The 17423-nt window shown below is 60.0% G+C and overlaps 1 protein-coding gene across 2 annotated transcripts in view; it reads right to left on the bottom strand.

Moving 5' to 3' along the window:
* Positions 1-7333, bottom strand: part of CAMSAP2 (calmodulin regulated spectrin associated protein family member 2) — a 33469-nt gene extending 26136 nt beyond the window's left edge. For both annotated transcript variants that reach the window (XM_028531128.2, XM_036016217.1), the window contains exon 1: positions 6646-7333. In XM_028531128.2, the coding sequence (XP_028386929.1) occupies positions 6646-6784 (139 nt within the window). In that variant the 5' untranslated portion in view covers positions 6785-7333. The remainder of the gene's footprint in view (positions 1-6645) is intronic.
* Positions 7334-17423: the final 10090 nt, after the last annotated feature.

Genomic DNA, 17423 nt, shown 5'->3' with positions numbered 1-17423 from the left:
CTGAGCACGCTCTCCTTCCGCCACGGCCGCCGTCAGCTGGCGGAGAGCCGGCCGGGCCCCACAGCGCCGCGGCGAGACACGCAGGCTGGGCCGTGCACCGCGGGGCCGACCTCGATGCCGGGCAGCCTCCCGGGGACCGCGCTGAAAGGGGACTTACTGGACGTTACCGTAACTGTTATAGAGTGTCTGCCCAGGGGCTTTACTTCCCGGCATCTGGCTCGAGCCGAGCACAGCAAAGGCTCGCCCACGGTCAGCGTCAGAGCTCCCTGCCCCGCCTGCGCACCCACCAGAGACCGAGTTACTGCCCCGGCCCGTGGCATCCCGCGCAGACAGCTGTGGGGAAGGCACCGACTCTCTCCAAGGCCCCTCTCGGCACCACTCGCTTCCCCAAACTTGCACCCAGCCTCCCCGTCCCCGCTGTGCAGATGAGGAACCCGGAAGGGCCACTGCCCACGGGCACACGGCTGACAGCGCAGAGCCCCAGCTGCAAACCTCCCCGCGGAACATGTCCAGAAACGACAATGGCTCAGCAAGGTCTCGGGCTAGAAGGTGGGAGATGGACACTCAGCGCCCCCCCCATCATGGAAGGCCCACACCCCAGGTCATGAAAGCAGAGAGACCCCGGTGCAGGGAAGGGGAAGGACCCACAGCAAGCCAAGGAAGGTGTCGGGAACACGACCAACAGGTCTTCCACCCCCCGGAGAATGGAAACCGCACGGAGAACACCACAAAACAGGTCACTCTTGAGGACGAGTGTTTGCTTGAGGGAGGACTTCAACAACGTCCCCCGTGTCCACCGACAGTGCACAGTGCGTGGCTGTCACCTCCTGAGGAGCAGCTTGGACGGGCGTCACACTGGGAGACGAGCGACCGAAACGGCGCATCAGGAGACAAACAGGCAGAATCACAGATAAGAGGTTTCGCCTGCTCCCTCCTCTCCCAAAGATAAGAAATCAGCTCGTGGGGAGCAGGGCGTGGACGCCACTCGCAGGGGTTCCTGGGCACCGGGCCTCCCGCGGGAGCCGCCCCAGCCGTGTGTCCCTGGGAATCGGGACGGGGCCGCAGGTCCCACGCCGGCCGCGCCCACCCGCCCGCTGGGAGCGCTGCAGGGGCCGCAGGGGCCCCCCTCCCTTGAGGCCGAGCCTGTGGTCCATTACCCGCGTTCGCACCAGAGGGGCGGCGTGATACAGTGGGACAACCGGGCCCTGGATTTAAAGGGGGGTCTCCACCCGCCCCTTCCCTGATGAGGGGTTGTGAGAGCAAGGATTCACTTCTCTCGGTTCCTGTTCCCCCAATTCCAAGACCCATTCCAAGACGGGCCTCCCCGCCCGCCACCGCCCCCTGCCCCGGGGTCCCGACGCCGGCCTCTCTCTGGGGCACAATGCGCTGCGTCCTCCCTGTGGGCTCTGCACACACTGGCCGTTCCCTCTGCCCATCACGTCCCCCTCCCCCCGGACCCTCACAGGGCTGGCCTGTCCAGTTGGACCTCAGACACTTGTCACCTCCTCAGACGCACCTCCCCGGACCACCCAGTCGGCCGCCCAGCTGCAGTCCTCCGTGACGGTGGGCGTGTGCACTTCCGACTCCTCCCACGAGCACGGAGCCCCAAGGACAGCAGGACACGCCTCCACCCAGTGCCACCGCACCCGGAACAGTGCCACCCTGGTGCTCGACACCCACCCGGGGAAGGTGGCGCTCCCAAACACCCAGCCTGGCCTCCCCCCGCCCCCCACGTGCCAGAGGCCCGGCACTGCTGCGTTCAACCCCCTCCATCCTCGCGAGGGCCCGTGAGCCCCCAGGGCCTCCCAGGAGCTCCTGCTCCCCGGGGGCTGCCGGCCCACCCCCCTTCTCCAGGGGGGTCCCAAGAAACCCCAGCTCAGAAGCGGGAGCCAGGTCTCGGTGACCGAGGGAGACACGGACAAGGGAGGGGCCCGGACCCGGACGGCCTCTGTGGGGGACGGAAGCGGGAGGTGTCCGCACGGGCCCCTGGTGTGGCGCGCCCTCCTGCAGCCAGAGGGAGGGAGAGGTGCAGCTGCGTGTCAGCTGTGGAGGGACCGGGTCTCCCGGCCCCCAGCCCCGTGAGCACGGCGCCTCCCTCTGGGTCTCTGGTGGCCTTCCCACGAACAGGAACCTCGGCTCCTCAGGACACGGCTGGAGCCAGGGCTGGGGCAGGGGAAGTACGAGAGGAGCTGAGCACACTCAAGTAACTCCCTCCCCAACTCTGGCCCCCTCCCTCAGGCCTCCCCCCAAGAAGTGGTCCAAGTGTCCCCCACCAGTCGGCCCCAACTGCCTTCTCTCCCTCCTCCCTGGTCTCATCTATTCCCCATGTCCCTGAGTCCCTGACACCACTGCGCCCAGGAAAGACTCCAAACGGTTGTTTCCAGCCCCACTTCCCCGCCACAACGCACACCCACACTTACGGCCGGCGACTTCGCTGGGTTCCTCAGACATCTGGCCAACGCGTCACGTCCGAGGTTTCCACACACGAAGGCGACCTGCCATCATTCCAACTTGCCACCCGCCCTCTCCGCCAGTGGCATCACGACTCATTCTCCCGGTCACTAGGCCTCGAGAGCTCAGGTGACCTCCTCCTCCCTAGAACCTCAGGTGACCTCACCCTTGTACATAGCCTTCAACTCAGGTCACCCCCCACGAGCCCCGGTGCAGCCATTTAAACATACTAGGATCATCCCCAGTCCCTAACACCTCTTTCCCATGAACTTGACTTCTACCCACACAGGGCGCGGCCAGGAGCCCAGGGCGAAGGCCGTTCCCTGGCCCCACAGGCGGGTGGCTTTGGAGGGCTCCCAAGCCTCTGGGCTGCTGCCGGCTCCTCGTCGGTGCAACAGCGCGGTGAACAGCCTCCAGCTCTGAAGCTGTCACTCGGATTCGGTGGCGAGAGCAGACACGGAGCAGCCTGGCCCCGGAGAGAGTTGGCACCCCTCCTCCCCGTGCGCCCACCGCCAGCTCTCAGGGACGGCTCGCTGACCCCTGCCTCGCTGACCCCGGCGGCACCTTCCCCACCTGCCTCCGCTGTGCGTCCCCTCCCAAGAGCAGCCTCCCCAGCACCGAGGCCACGGCCGTCACGTGTGCAGGAGACCCAGCTCCCAGGAGGGTCGGGTCGGGGCTGCAGCACGTGCCGGGGCGTGCACAGGGACGCGTCGAGGGGTGTTCCTGAGAGCAAGTGATTTCGTGTAGCCTTACACGAACGGGCAGGAAGGGGGGAGCGCCACCGGACAGAGCTGGGATGGCCGACCGACACGAGGCAGTGGGCTTCAGAGCCCCGTGGAGACCTCCGCTTTCGAGAACGAGCGACCCCTGACCCCTGTGGCTCAGCAGCTGGGCACCGTCCCGCAGAGCGAAAGGCCGCCGGTCCAATCCCTGGTCAGGGCACAGGTCTGGGTTGGGGGTTCAGCTCCTGGTTGGGGCGCAGCGTGTGCGAGAAGCCCACAATTGACGTTTCTTTCCCACATCAGTATTTCTCTCTCTCTCTCCCCCCTTCTCTCTAATAAAGAAAAAACACTCGGGGAGGAACAGTGTCCGTAGAGGCTCTGTCCCCACCATTTCCGCCCAAGGATTCAGGGGGGCACACATTTAGAGCAAGCCGGGGAAGACAGGGCCACCGCGAGAGCGGTTCAGCTGGCCAGTGGAGAAAGCGGTTTGCCTTCTCGCTCCTCGGCACCTTCCTTAAGTTACAGTCTCTCTGTCTTAGTTAAATGCATGTAAACAGACGGTTCCTGGTTCGATCAAAACTGAACCTGCGTTCTCCCACAAAATAAACGATTAAGATCCGGGCTGTTTGGAATGTTTTTAGTGGAAAGACAAGAGCATGAGGCAAAGCTTCTGACGCGGAGACTTCAGATTAAGTACACGCCTCACCTGCTTTCTAGGTACTACAAACTTCCGCTCTATTTACTTTTCATGGCTCGGTGACTTCACTCCACGTCCACAGTGTATTTCTAGCTATCATTTCAAATGACTTCTTCAACACATGGTTCTAAAACTGACTCCTTCGAAACGTGCCAACAGTGAGGAGGTTCGTCATGGACAGACACGAGATGCATGCCTGAAGACGGCTGCATTGTCACAGAGGTGGTTTGGGCCAATCAGAGCAAAGTGGGGCTAATCTGTGAACGATTCCCATTGCCTGTCACTGTCCCCCCCCCGTTGCTTCATCACTGTCACCCCCGGGAAACAGCCTCTCAGACTCGTTCTCCATTCACTTCTGCTGCAGAACAGTATTTCCAGCGTGTGAAGAAGACTGACACCCAGAGAAATAAGACGTTACTTACTTCGTTTTTACTTACACCGTATAAACTTGCACTTTGGAAGATTGTCGACTAAAGCATAAACAACATGCATAAATAAAACTTCGTTACTAAAGTGTCCATTTCTTGCTGCTCTGTCACGCTAAGGTCTTTCAGCTCATTTTTCATGATTCTTTAAATCTGTTCCAACTGTTGCCAAGGCAGATGTTACTAAGTACCAACAATATCCCCTTAAACCATCTGACAGTTAAGATCAGCCACTCTTTAAAGGAAAAAAAGACTCGAACACGTGCTATGTGCACAGTTCTACACTCGCAGCTGGAGGGATTGCTCTGCAGGGTGAGGTGAAGAGCGAAACTTCCAGGAGCCAGAGAGCCCCGGGCTGGCACGCAGCACCCACCACTGGCCAGGTGTTCGTTCGGCTTGAGCAAAGCAACCTCCCACCTCCGAGCCGCTCCCTCATCTGCTCTGACCAGAGGACAGTCTGGGGAGGCGGCTGCAGGAGGACACAGTTTGCGCGAAGGACCGGGGACCCACGGGCCGGCCCCACCTGCCGCCATGCCGAACTCCGGAGTCAGTCAAACCCAACCTCACCGCTGCCCTGGAGAAAGGGCAGTGTGCGTGTGTGTGGGGGGGGAGGCTGTGCACGCTCTCCACACTGGGGCTGCTGTTTCACAGCGGGGAGCACGGCACCCACGTCGCAGAGGGGCCGGAGTCCCGGACGGCCGGACAAGGTGGTCGCAGCCTGGAGCGTGGGGCCCGGCCCGCCGGAGGGGCCCCCGGCGGGGGACCGCTCTCCCTTCCTGCCTCCCTGCCGTGTCCCCTGCGTGTCCCTGTGTGTCCCTGCCGCGCTGCAGAGCCCGGGGAAGGGCCTGGTGTCGGACAGGAGGCGCTTCCGGCCCCGGGCCTCTGGGAGCCCAGGGCCAGCGCCGGCCTCTGCGCTCTCGGTGCGCCGGCTTCAGGGGGAGAGAGATGCGGCGGGGGCCGGCTGGCCCCTCTGCCCCCCACTCTGCACGCGCTGCTTTTCCACGCGGGTCGCCGCACCCCCGGCCCTGTTTTCCCCCTTTCCTAAATACTTCAGCAGCTTCCAGTCCTCCTCCAAGGGGACTTGGGCTTGAGGGTGCCGCTTCAGCTCTCACCCCCACTGCCCTCCCCACTGGCGCCGGGGGTGCCAGAAAACACACACACACACACACACACACACACACACCGGTGCCCGGTGCCTGCTCCGGTGTCCGTCTGCACCTTTAGTTCCGAAGAAACCTTTAAAACGTAAGTCATTTCCAAGCGACTTTTTTTTTATTGCATCTACTCCAGGTGCCCGCTTTAAAACACTCCACGTCTCTGTCTACTTCAGCATCGGAGCATGAGAGCCCAAACAAGACGAAAGCCATCATAAACACAGAATCGGGCCAATGCGAAGCTTCTGTGAGAACCAATTCAGATAGCCCCCAAACCCTGGGTGGGATCCGTCTGCTGGTTGACTAAGGCGTGGGGTCCGGGAAACACCCCACTGTGCACATGTCAGCGGTGAGAGCGACCTAAATCTTTGCCCGCACCCTCCCCCAAACTCGACTTCACCTCTGGAGGAAGGTCTGTAAACGCTAGGAAATTTCTCGGCAAATACTTCGCACGCCCCGAACTGAGGAGCCGGGCACGGAAACCGAGCACAACGGCTGGAAGTTATCGGGCCGGGCGCTGACAGCGCGGCCTTGTCCTGCGATTCCGCGAGGGCTGGACGCGGCGGGAGGGCCCGGCCGCCCGTCTGGGTCGGCAGCGCAGGCCCCGCAAACACTCTCCTATTCACACAAAACCGACGCATCCCGCGGCAGGGAGCTGTCGTCCCCCCGCACCCCCTCCGTCCGTCCGTCCGTCCGTCCAGCCGAAGCCGGTCTGGAGAAAGGGGCAGGTCTCGCTGGCGACAGGAAACGAAACCGGCAGCGGCTTTCCCGGCGCCGGGAGCGCCAGGGCAGCGTCCGCGGCGATTCGGCGCATTTCGACCGCGGCCGCCCGCCGCTCCGGGGCCGGGGCGGCACCCGGCACCCCGAGCGCCGACATCGCGGTGGTCCCGCGGGCCACCCGCGTCTCCGACGAGACAGACACCGGCGGGACGGGCGGGACGGGCGGGCGGGGGCCGGAAGCCGCAGCGCCTCGGAGAGCCGCCGGGGTCGGGACGGGACCCCGCGGGCCGCCGGGGACCCGCCGCCCCGCGACCCAGCCCCGGGGGCCCGGCCAGACCCCACCTGCGCCCCCGGCGCCGGGTGCCGCCCAGCCCGGCGCGCGCCGCTCCGCGTCCGCCCGCCCCTCCCGGTGTCCCGCCAGCTGCCGGCGCGCGCGCGGGCGACCCCCGGGGCCCGGCGCGGACGCCCCCGCCTACCCGTGCCGAAGGCTTTGGCCACCAGCCAGGCCAGGTTGCAGGCGACCTTGGCCCGCGCGAAGTCGTAGTGGTCGAAGGGCTTGATGGCGGGGACGAGGAAGGTCCTGCGCAGCTCCCGCGGCTCCGCGGCGTCCCCCATGGTCCCGCGGTCCTCGGCGTCGCGCGCGGGCGCTCACATGGCGCGCGGCCCGGGGCGCGGGCGCGGGCGGCGGGGCGGCTGGGTGTCCGCGCGCGGGGAGCCCCCGCCTCCGGCCGCCGCCCGCGCCGCCCGCGAGCGCGCGTGAGCGGGGCCGGTCCCCTTTGTCTGCGCTCGGCCGCGCGGCGGGGGCGGCGGCCTCGGGCGTCGGGATGCGGCGCTCAGCCCCGGCGTCGGGGCGCGGGGCCGGCCGTGGCGAGGCGGCGCTCCCTCCGGCAGGCCGCGGGCGCGGGGGCGCGGGCGGGGGCGGCCGCGGGCACGACGCTCGGCAAACGTCAAAATCACTGCGGCCGGCCCTGCCCCCGCGCCCCCCGCCCGCGCCCGCCTCCCCGCGGGCCGCCGCGAACGCCGGCCGCCGGCCGCCGCCCGCCCCGTGCCGCCCGCAGCGCTCGTCCCCTTCACGCGCGAGTCCGCCGCTCCCCCTAGACCGCCGCCGCCGCCGCCGCCGCTGCGGTTTTCCGGCTGCGGCACTGGACCGAGCGAGCAGCTGCGGGCACTGAGCATGCGCGCTGCGCGGCCCCGCCCCGGGCAGGCCCCGCCCCCGAGCCCGCCCCCAGGCCCGCCTCCCCCTGGCTTTCCTCCACCCGCAGGGATCCCGGCCCTCCTGTCTCGGAGCACTGAGCATGCCCAGCCTCGCTTTCGCTTTGGCCACGCCCTTGGCCACACCCCCGTGCCCGCCCCCGACAGGCTTCCCCCAGCCGCGGGCGCCTCGGCCCCGGTGCACGGAGCATGCCCGACCTCGCTCCCGCCCAGGCCACGCCCAGGCCACGCCCGGCCACGCCCTCAGCCACACCCCTGCCCGGCTTTCCTCCGGCTGCAGGCTGCGGGCGGCACGGCCCCGAGGCTGCGCTCACGGAGCATGCGCCGGCCTCGCCAGCCCGGGTCCCGCGTTCCGTAGGGCTGCTTTGTAAGCATCTCCTGGATGCCAGCCTGGGTGGACGTCCTCCGCGTCCCTGGCGCTTAGCTGCCGCCGCTTACACTGCAGGGGGAGGAAGGGGAAGGGGGGACGGAGGCCTGGCTCTCGTGGCCCTCGTACGGCAGCGACCCGCTGGGTAAGCAGAGAGAACTGGTGTTTGTGAAAACGCTGGTTGCGAGTCACGCACTTGGCTGCGAACCAGACGTGCACAATTCTAGTTAGTACTCAGAGGAACCCAGAGAGGGCGGGTGGGGCGGCGGCGGAGGGGCGTGCTTTAGCCAGGTTTGAGGGTCGGTGAGCCTCCAAGCCTGCATTTGTGACGTCAGGATACCCTGCTCAACGCCGCGCTCTCCGCTCCGACGTGCCCTCTGGGGGAGGGGCTCATCGGCCAGTGCCTCCTCCTTCCCGTCAAACAAGCATGGACTGTGTCACAGAGCAAACCGACCCCCCACCCCCCGCCCCAGGATCTGGAACCTACTCCACCTGGACGGCTTCGTTTTGTCACAGCCGCTCTCCATCTTCCCAAGGGACGTTGGGGTGCTTTCTCAGAGCTGCGCCCGTGCTCAGTGTGCCCCCTCTGTCCACCCTGCTTATTCCTGCTCCAGCCGCAAGCCGCTTCACGGTAATCACCTCCTCCAGGAAGCCCTCCCCGATAGCTCCTGACACCCGGCCAGGGCTGTTGCATAGGCGCCCACCCCACCTGTGTCCAGTGCACCCCATTCTTATTTCTGTCATAGCGTTGGCCACACTCCGTGCAGTGGGCAATTACTCCTGCCTTTCCCACTTATGGGAGGGTCTCTCTCCAGCACCTCTGTACTGTTTAGACCATAGTAGTTGCTCAATTAGTATTTAGGGACTAAGGATGGATATTATTGTAGTTAATGCTACTTGAGTTTATTTAACTCACTGATCCTTTACAATATCTCATTTTAATGTATTACCAAATTTATTTGTTATCAAGTCCTGTGCTCTCTTCATTCCACAGATGAGAAAACTAAAGCTCAAAAAATTCTTAGATCAGCCAGTATCACACAATTAGTACACTGGCAGACCCAAGATTTGAACACAGAACTGTAGTGCTCCAAAGCCCATGTTTTAACTGCCCCAGCCTCCCTGGAATTACCTGCCCTTAAGGTAGAAGCAAGATGCAGAAAGCGTGAGGGGAGGGATCTACTCTGTAAAGGGGCAGGTAGCTCCACCAGTAGTATGCACATCCCTTTGATCCTGGTTAATCCCCACAAACACTCCACCCTGGACCCAGGAGACACCACGGGTGAGCCTTGCTAACAATGTGGGCCAGGAAAAGAATGTGACAAGAATCAGGCACTGCAGGGTGGCTGATGTCATTTCCAATAATTTAATGAATGTTAATAGAGCATGTCTCATAGGCAAGGCCCTTTGCTGGCGCACATAGGACATGATAAAGTTAACAGACGGACAACAGTTTGCAAAGAGGATTCATATGTTAGCCAGGTAAATTCTCACATCCATTCGAGGAATCCAGCACTGTTATCATCTTTCCATTCTAGACGCAGGACTGAGGGTTGTGGAGATCGAGTTGCAAGGCCAAGATTTCACGGCCGACTCATCTCCGTGTCTGACTGCAAAAGCAGGCCCACGTCTGCCAGCCCCACCACTTGGGGGGCACCAGGGCTGGCGTCCACCCCCTTCCCGGACTCTGGAGGCTGGCGCACACACTGAGTAACACAGGGGAAAAGAGGTAAGCCCCGTGAGAGACGATGGACAGGCAGAACACGCAGGAGACGAGATCAGGAAGGCTTCTCCGAGACTTCTGTTAGATCTAATGCACCCAAGTTCCCCTGCAGCTGACTTCTAGAGCAGCAAGCCAAATCCAGGGGAACCTATAGCCTGGAAAGGTTGAAAGGAGATACTGAAACATTTTGCCACTTATTATAATAATCTGCAAGCAGATACAAGATTTGGAGGCCAGCCACCCTGTCCCATCCAGTTCGTGCTGTGTGCGCCCTGGCACAGTGGTGTGCTCACAAAGGGTGCTGGGTAAACACTTGCTGAGTTTTACTGAAAACCACTTCAACCTAAATAAACACAATGAGGAAGAGGAGGAAACAAAGACAGTTGCTGTGACTTGTCCTTTGATTCACTGGCAATGCATTTAGTACTGATGGCTTGACTGTGACCCGGGCTGGGGAGGAGTGTGTTTAGGAATAAGAAACAGAACGCTCGCACAAAGAGCACCTTTCACTTTCCGGGAGGCTGTGAGGCCTGGGGTCAGAGCGGGAGGCTCTTATTAACAGAGAAACACCCTGGGCACAAAGGAGGATTCATTTCCAGGGAGACAGACACTCTAATAGGGTGCTCTTTGTGACACCTTCAGAATGATCCCTTTCAGCAACTAGAAATCTCTGCAGAATACCAGGCGAAAAGAAATGCCCTCCACCACCTTCTTAAGATATCTGACTTTGTTAGGAGCAGAACCTGAACCCCGCAGTTCTTTGGGCCAGCTTGTCCTGTGGCACAGCCATCCCTCTGTTTGTCTCCGGGCTCGGAATCTCGATCCGCCGGACAACAGCTCCGCTTATCCCGGCACACACGATCCCCCTTCTCACTGTCGTAACTGTTTCTCTCTTTATCCTAGAAAATCCACAATCTCAGCCAGACTTCCTTCCTTGTGGCCGGCCTCCATCTCTCTGTCTTCGGACGGGGTCACAAGTGTGCTCGTTCAGTCTTTAGCAAATATTGATCGAGTGCCTGCCTGCTGAGGATGCACTGTCGAACCAGGCAGCTGGGGAAGCGACTCTTTCAGGAGAAAACTTGGAGACCCAGGGCCAGAGTGGCCCAGCTCTCATCTCATTGTCATGTCTGTATCCCTGTAGGCTGGAAGCTTGGTCACATCCAGGCAAATCTCAGAAACAAAGAAACAGTTAACCTATCGTCCTCCCCTGAGACCTGGTGTTATTTTTTTTAAATTGAAAGCTTGTATCCACATACTACCATCCACTCTCAATGAGTTACACTAATAGCCACTAACACGTACTATGTATCAACTATGTATCAACACTTTCTACGTACCAGCCCCTGCTCTCTACATATTAACTTATTTAACCCTCACCCCGGCACTGTTACTGTTCTCACTTGGCAAATGGAGAGACCAAGGTGCAGAGAACTTAAGTGATGAAAGCCTTAGTTACTTTGACACTCAAGGGACTGGAGTAACGAAACTTTGAATCCACCAGGGTAAGAATGATCAAGGGGGGGCGGGGGGCGGGGGGGGGGGCAGTGCCTGACTAGCTGAAGACGAAATAGGGCATCTGGCGAACCAGCGCAGGCTGGGAGGGCCTGTGCTGTGTAGCCGACACTCTGTCACTCCAGACACAGTCGTGGCTTTCATCTGAAGAGCCGGCAGAATTTTACGAGGATTACTTCACCAGCCTCATCATCCCAGCAAGGCCTGCGTGGCGTGCTGCCAAGGGTGGCTGGAGCAACTGAACCCAGGGAGGCCACGCAGCCCCAGAGTCGCACTGAGTCAGGGCCTCAGCCGGAAGGCGAGGCCTGGCCCTCAGGTGCCCAGCTACAGCCCCTACGCAGACCAGGGTCCCCGAGTCTCTGAAAATGGGCGGAGGCTCCTTCCCTTTCAACACCAAGGAAGGCAGCTGGCAAGAGACACCGGCTGGAAGCGAGGACCCGGGGTTCCGGCATTCTCCGGCCACGTGATTTTGGGAGCACGTGCCACTGCTCTGCTCCTTGGGTTCCACTGCTGGGGGCGAGGGGGTGGGACTAGGCAACGGGTAAGCCCTTCCCAGGGCCACCTGCCTGCCTGCGAGAGGAAGGTGGCATCCGTGCGCTTTACCAGACCGTGACGGAAGGTTAGGTCGGCCAGCTGCCTTCGATCCGGGTTAAGTCTTTAGAGCAGAAGTTGCTTTTTCAGTTCCCTGAAACTTTACGACGGGATCCTGTGGACAGGCTAGGGGAGGTGACAGAGGAGACGGACCCTCCCGTGCAGGCAGGGACCAGATCAACGACAGGGGGACTCTACTCATTGGCAATCGCCGCTGTCCTGCCACCAGAGTGTCAAGCCCGGGAGCTCTAGAGCGTCGCCTGGGCACCGGGGAAGTTCTGTTGTTTTGAACAACTCCTCAGTGGAAGCCACCCTCCGCCCGCCGGAATAGGGGAGGACCAACCGGGGGACCGTGGGGACGGGTCCCTCCTGTGGAGATGTCACGGGGTTGAGTGGAAGGAGAAAGGTGCAGGGCAGTGTGTTTTGGGAGGGCGTGCAAAACACACACGTTCCCGGAGCATCCCCGGATCTCCCTGGAAGCACGCACACGAAACCAGAGGCGAGGGCGAAAGGCCTCGCCTTCCCTAGTTCACGTGCCTTTGATCCGTGCGCACCTTCGCTTATGTGAAATGTAAGTTGGTGTCTTTCTTCACTCGTTCCCCGACAGCTGGCTTCTGCTCCCGTACACCACGGGCGCTCTTCGCACTGAAGAAGTCCCTGGTCGGCTCCTTGGGACTCCTGGGCTCTCCTTCCCCTGGCCTCTGTGGCACGTGGCACTCACGAGGGCCCCTTTGTTCTTTAAACGATCTTCCCTCGCAGGTTCCTGGCCCTCCCCGCGCACCTGGTTCTCTCTGGCCTTTCCAACCCCTCCCCCGCTGCTGTCCAGCCCCACCGTGCTCTGCCGGCCTGAGCGCAGGAGCAGGAGCAGGAGCAGGAGCAGGAGCAGGAAGGGGGGGGGGGGCCCTCACACCCGGTCCCTCCTTCCCTCCTGCTGCACTCACACTCTGGGCACCGCAGAGACGGCTTTTTGGCTTTGAGTCTCGTCCCCAGGCCGGCGGCTCTGCAACCTGCAGCTGGGCTCTGAGTCCCATCCTGAGGATCTCCCTGACACCCGCGGGGCCTGCCCTCCCGGATGCAGCCCTAGGGCCTCACAGGCGACAACGGGATCAAAAACCAAACTCAGCAGGCTTTCTTCTCGCTGGGCTTCCCGTCCCAGGCCTCCCAGATGCTGCTGAGGATGCTGCCTGCAGCTCCCAGTGCTGTGCCATCCCTCTGCCCTCCTCTCTCCCTCCTCTGCCCCCCCTCCAGGCAGGGGTCCCGGTGTCGGACCTCCCTCTCCTCCGTCCACTGCTCCATTCCTGCGTCTTTCTCAGCGTCCCTCACCCCCACGTGGCTCCTCTCTGCGGACTGTGCAGGTCCCCTCGGTGACCTCCCCGAACCTGGGTTCTGACCGTTGCACGAGGGTGCACACCCAGCAGTCCCGCGTGGTCTCAGAGCACAGGCCGAGTGCCGGGCTGGGCTTTTCACCTGCTGCATCTGAGGCTGTTTAGTCACTAAAGGCGTGGGGCGGGCAGGGGCACGCACAGGTGGAGCGCGGAGGCCCCGAGAGGTTACCGGAACCCCTCAGAGGGTTCTCGGGAAGAACGAGGCTCCTGATCCCAAAGCCCGGCATCTTCCCACCCCCACTCACCCACCTGGGGGCTGCGCCTCATGGCTGGAGCTAGACTGCACACTCGCCCCGACTCTGGGGAGCCTCTCGGAACGGCCTGTCTTTACCTACGTATCTCCCCGGCACTCACTCTCCTGGACTCACCGAGCCGGACTACTCTCGAGACTGTGAACATATTTATTTCGTCTTTTCCAAGGCTTCTCGGCTTGGACAGTGTCATCATCTCCCTCCAGGATGCTCTCCAGCAGACCGACCCAAGCGGTGGAAGCCTTTCCATCTCGTCAGTATCTACATCAAATGCCTCCTCTTCCATGCAGCCTTCCCTGCCTTACCCTAGCTTCCCTGATCTGTGTGTGCTTGAATTAGGGCTCCTTCCGTGCACTGTCAGGGAAGAGACCACCCCACTCTGCTTCTTAATCTCCGTCAGCACCTGAGCGACAAGAGCCCACAGCAAGTGTTTGTTGAACAAACAGAAGAATCAGTGAATTAGTAGGTAACAAAAAATACAAATAAGACAGATCAGTGTACCCCAACTACCTCGCCCCTGGGACTGAACACAGAGAGCTGGGCTCCGTAAAGCTGCATGCTAAGTGGTTCTCGGTGGCCCCTGGTATGTTGCGTTTTATTAGAATTTACACTGAGAGAATGTACTGACTTTTTTATAAAGCTATTTTTTTTCCTCTGAAGGACTGTTGTTTTTATCATGAGATTATTCCCTTCCTGCTTTTCTTCCTGTTACAATGTTCTTTCTCTAACTCACAAACGGCGGTTATTGGTGATGGTGGAGCTTTTCCATCCCCTCGTTGGGTGAAAGGAAATGTTCATAGCTCCCCCCACCCCCGCCCCGTTCCCCCCTCGCCGATGCATTTATGTTTTCGTTCGTTTGGGAGACTCGGCGGCTCCGCGGGACCCCCAGGCCTGGAGGCCACTGCTCCGGCCGACAGAACTGAGTGTGTTCACCCCGAAGAGCATTTGGGGCAGAGCCGGCCCCAGGGAGCCTTCAGAGAAAGGACGCACGTGTGTCGTTTTGGGCCTCGTGTTTGCTGTAGAGATAGTTACTGTTGCCGTTTCAGCTGTGCTGGGGTTTTCAAACTCGCTGGGGTTTTCAGAGTAAGTCCTGGCGTGTGGGCTAATTTCCTCCTCTGGTAGTCACTAAGAATAGAAGTCAGATCTCCCTTCGCAGCTCTGGCTGCAAGAGCTCTGCTGAGCTTCGAGGACCTCTTTCTAACTAGGTTGTGGGCCACCAGTGGACGTGGGACAGGGGTGTCCCTCCCCCCATGACCTAGGGACAGCTGGCAAAGAGACCGCATGTCTTCCTGCCCGGGGGGGGGGGGGTGCTGTTGGGGTTTAGGAGGAATTCGAATGTATGATTTTGATTAGCAAACAAAACATGGTGGCTTCCGTCTCCCGAGCGTTTCCCGCATCTGTTCCCTATCTTCCTCCTCACTTTCTAGATCAGAGAACTGTAACTTCCTGTTTAGTTTCTCATGTCGTGGATTTGAGGTCTGTGGACAGAGTGGAAGAGGGAAATCACAGCTCGACGCTCAGAGCCTGAAAAGGCGGAGCGAGCCTGTGGCCCCCACAAGGGTAGGGCGTATGGAACTTCGGTAATCCAATGTTCTTGTTTGTTTGTTTGTTTGACGTGTGAAAACCACTTTCTTTCTAGGTTATTTGGAACGAAAGCTGGAGGTGGGAAGGAAAGAAAAGCAGTAAGTACTTCTCCAGCAGACACTGTCAGCAGAACGTCTGAAGGGACAGTGAGTGACTCTATGGAATCACTGTGTGTGTGTGTGTGTGTGTGTGTGTGTGTGTGTGTGTGATGACGCCGTAAGGCCCCAGAACACGGAGTGTTCTAGAAGGGCCTCCTCGCAACACGCCCCCGCCCAGAGCCCGCCCTCCACACACGGAGCAGTTGCAGCGAAGGTTTGAACCTACGCCCAGTCCACAGGCTGCAGCCCCGGCTGAGACCCTTCCCCAGACAGAACCCCGACGTCTCGGTGCCCGGCCTTTTAATCTCCCGACAGAGGGGGCGGCAGACGCAGCCTTCCACCTGGAAAACCCTTGCCCTTCGGCACCGCCCCAGTTGCTAGGAAGCTGGGATCGCAGCGGGCACCCAGAGGCCGGTATCTTGTGCTGCTGCATAGTCCCAGCGGCCGGGGACAACTCAGAACAGAACGGTGGAGGGGACCGTGCCTCCTCCAGGAGAGACGGCCCCGGTGACTTCAGAAGCCTGTTCAAGCCTCAGCTTCTGCGACTTCTCCGTGGCCACTAAGTGCCGTGGAGCTTTTTAAAAAGTGTCTCACTAGCCCTGGTTGGCACAGCTCAGTGGATTGAGCGCAGGCTATGAACCAAAGCATCGCAGGTTCGATTCCCAGTCAGGGCACATGCCTGAGTTGCAGGCCATGAACCCCAGCAACCGCACATTGATGTTTTTCTCTCTCTATCTCCCTCCCTTCCCTCTCTAAAAATAAATAAATAAAATCTTTTTAAAAAGCCTGTCTTACTGTATTTTTTAAAAAACTGTGATTATTAAGCCCTGGCTGGCATAGCTCAGTGGATTGAGCACGGGCTGGGAACCAAAGTGTCCCAGGTTCGATTCCCAGCCAGGGTACATACCTGTGTTGCAGGCCATAACCCCCAGCAACTGCACATTGATGTTTCTCTCTCTCTCTCTTTCTCTCTCTCCCTCCCTTCCTCTCTAAAAATAAGTAAATAAAATCTTTTTTAAAAAACAAACAAACTGTGATTATTAGCCCTGGCTGGCATAGCTCAGTGGACTGAGCATGGGCTGCGAACCAAAGTGTCGCAGGTTCGATTCCCAGTTAGGGCACGTGCCTGGGTTGTAGGCCATGACCCCCAGCAACCACACATTGATGTATCTCTCTCTCTCTCTCTCTCTCTCTCTCTCTCTCTCTCTCCCTCTCCCCCTCTCTCTCTCTTTCTCCCTCCCTTCCCTCTCTAAAAATAAGTAAATAAAATCTTTAAAAAAAACTGTGATTATTGTAGTTTAGAACAGGCATCATGTGGGTGTTACTGCAGAGAGTCTTTCAGCCGATGCGATACAGTCCGGGGTGCTTTCTCTTCGTGGACATTCTCCAGGAGAAAACCAATGGCCAACCCTCCCCGCCCCCGCCCACGTCCCAGTTTTCCCTCGGTTCCAAGTGGCACCAAGGCTGCGTGACGTCACTAACCCTTGCCAAGTATAGGATCGGTTTTTGATCAAAGGTCTCATTGAAGCACCCTTTCTCCGATCACCTCCTTTCCCAAAACGCACTGGAATAAACAGCAAGAACACGACTTAGGCAAGCAGAAAAACCAGGCTGCCCCTGAAATGCTGGTTTTGTTGAACATGGCGTGTTTTCAGAATGTATAAAAAATAAAAAATGCCTTGACCCCAAGTAGTCTGGTGAATACAGTGTCCCCGCCAAGTTACAACCCTGGGCAGAGAGAGGGCCTGGGAGGCCAGGGCTGGGCGGGCCGGAGCCCTGGCTGGCCGCACATGGAACAAAGAAGCATTCACTAGCCCCGCCAGCCACTCCACGGTCCCGTCTGTCACCAGCTGCCATCAGGTCTCGGAGCGGTCGGTGAGGTCCCCCCAGAAAACCGAAGGTCACGGAAAGAAGTGTATTAAAATGTCCCTGGCACCTCCCCGCTCCCCGGCTCCTGCAGACCCAGCATGACTCTGGCACGCACCTCTCCTTGGAAAAAGCACGGCGTGCTTTTCCGTGTCAACAAAACCGAGAGACTTCCAGCGCCGCGTGTTACACAACCCGTTCGGTTCGTGTTTGTTTGCTTTAATTTCATACTCCGAGTTAGAGCAAATAACCACCTTCCCGCCGGGCGACTCAAACACCGGCTGAAAACCAGGGTTCGAGGCTTTGGTTTGATTAAATCCACTGAAAAGAAAATCGCGGCCACCATGGCGGGCTGCCTGCCTGCAGGCTGGCTGCTCCTCCCTGGGCTTTATCTGATTTGGGGCCCGACGGGATGCCTCCCTGATACTTCCTCTCCCGGATTTCCAGGAATGTGTCACGGAGAATGTCCTGCTGGAGAAGCAGAAGCAGAGTGAGGATGGGCTGGCTGGCGGGACAGTTCTCAGCATTTTTCGTTGTCGACTCCCCATGTTTGACTCTCCTTCTCCCATCTGTCTATTAAAATGCCTAAAACAGCCCTGGCTGGTGTAGCTCGGTGGATTGAGTTCCAGCCTATGAACCGAAGGGTCACTGGTTCGATTCCCAGT

Source organism: Phyllostomus discolor, chromosome 15 (assembly GCF_004126475.2).
Source record: "Phyllostomus discolor isolate MPI-MPIP mPhyDis1 chromosome 15, mPhyDis1.pri.v3, whole genome shotgun sequence".
Lineage (NCBI taxonomy): Eukaryota > Metazoa > Chordata > Mammalia > Chiroptera > Phyllostomidae > Phyllostomus > Phyllostomus discolor.
Note: the sequence above shows the minus strand (reverse complement) of the source record. Positions and strands in the feature narration are given on the sequence as shown.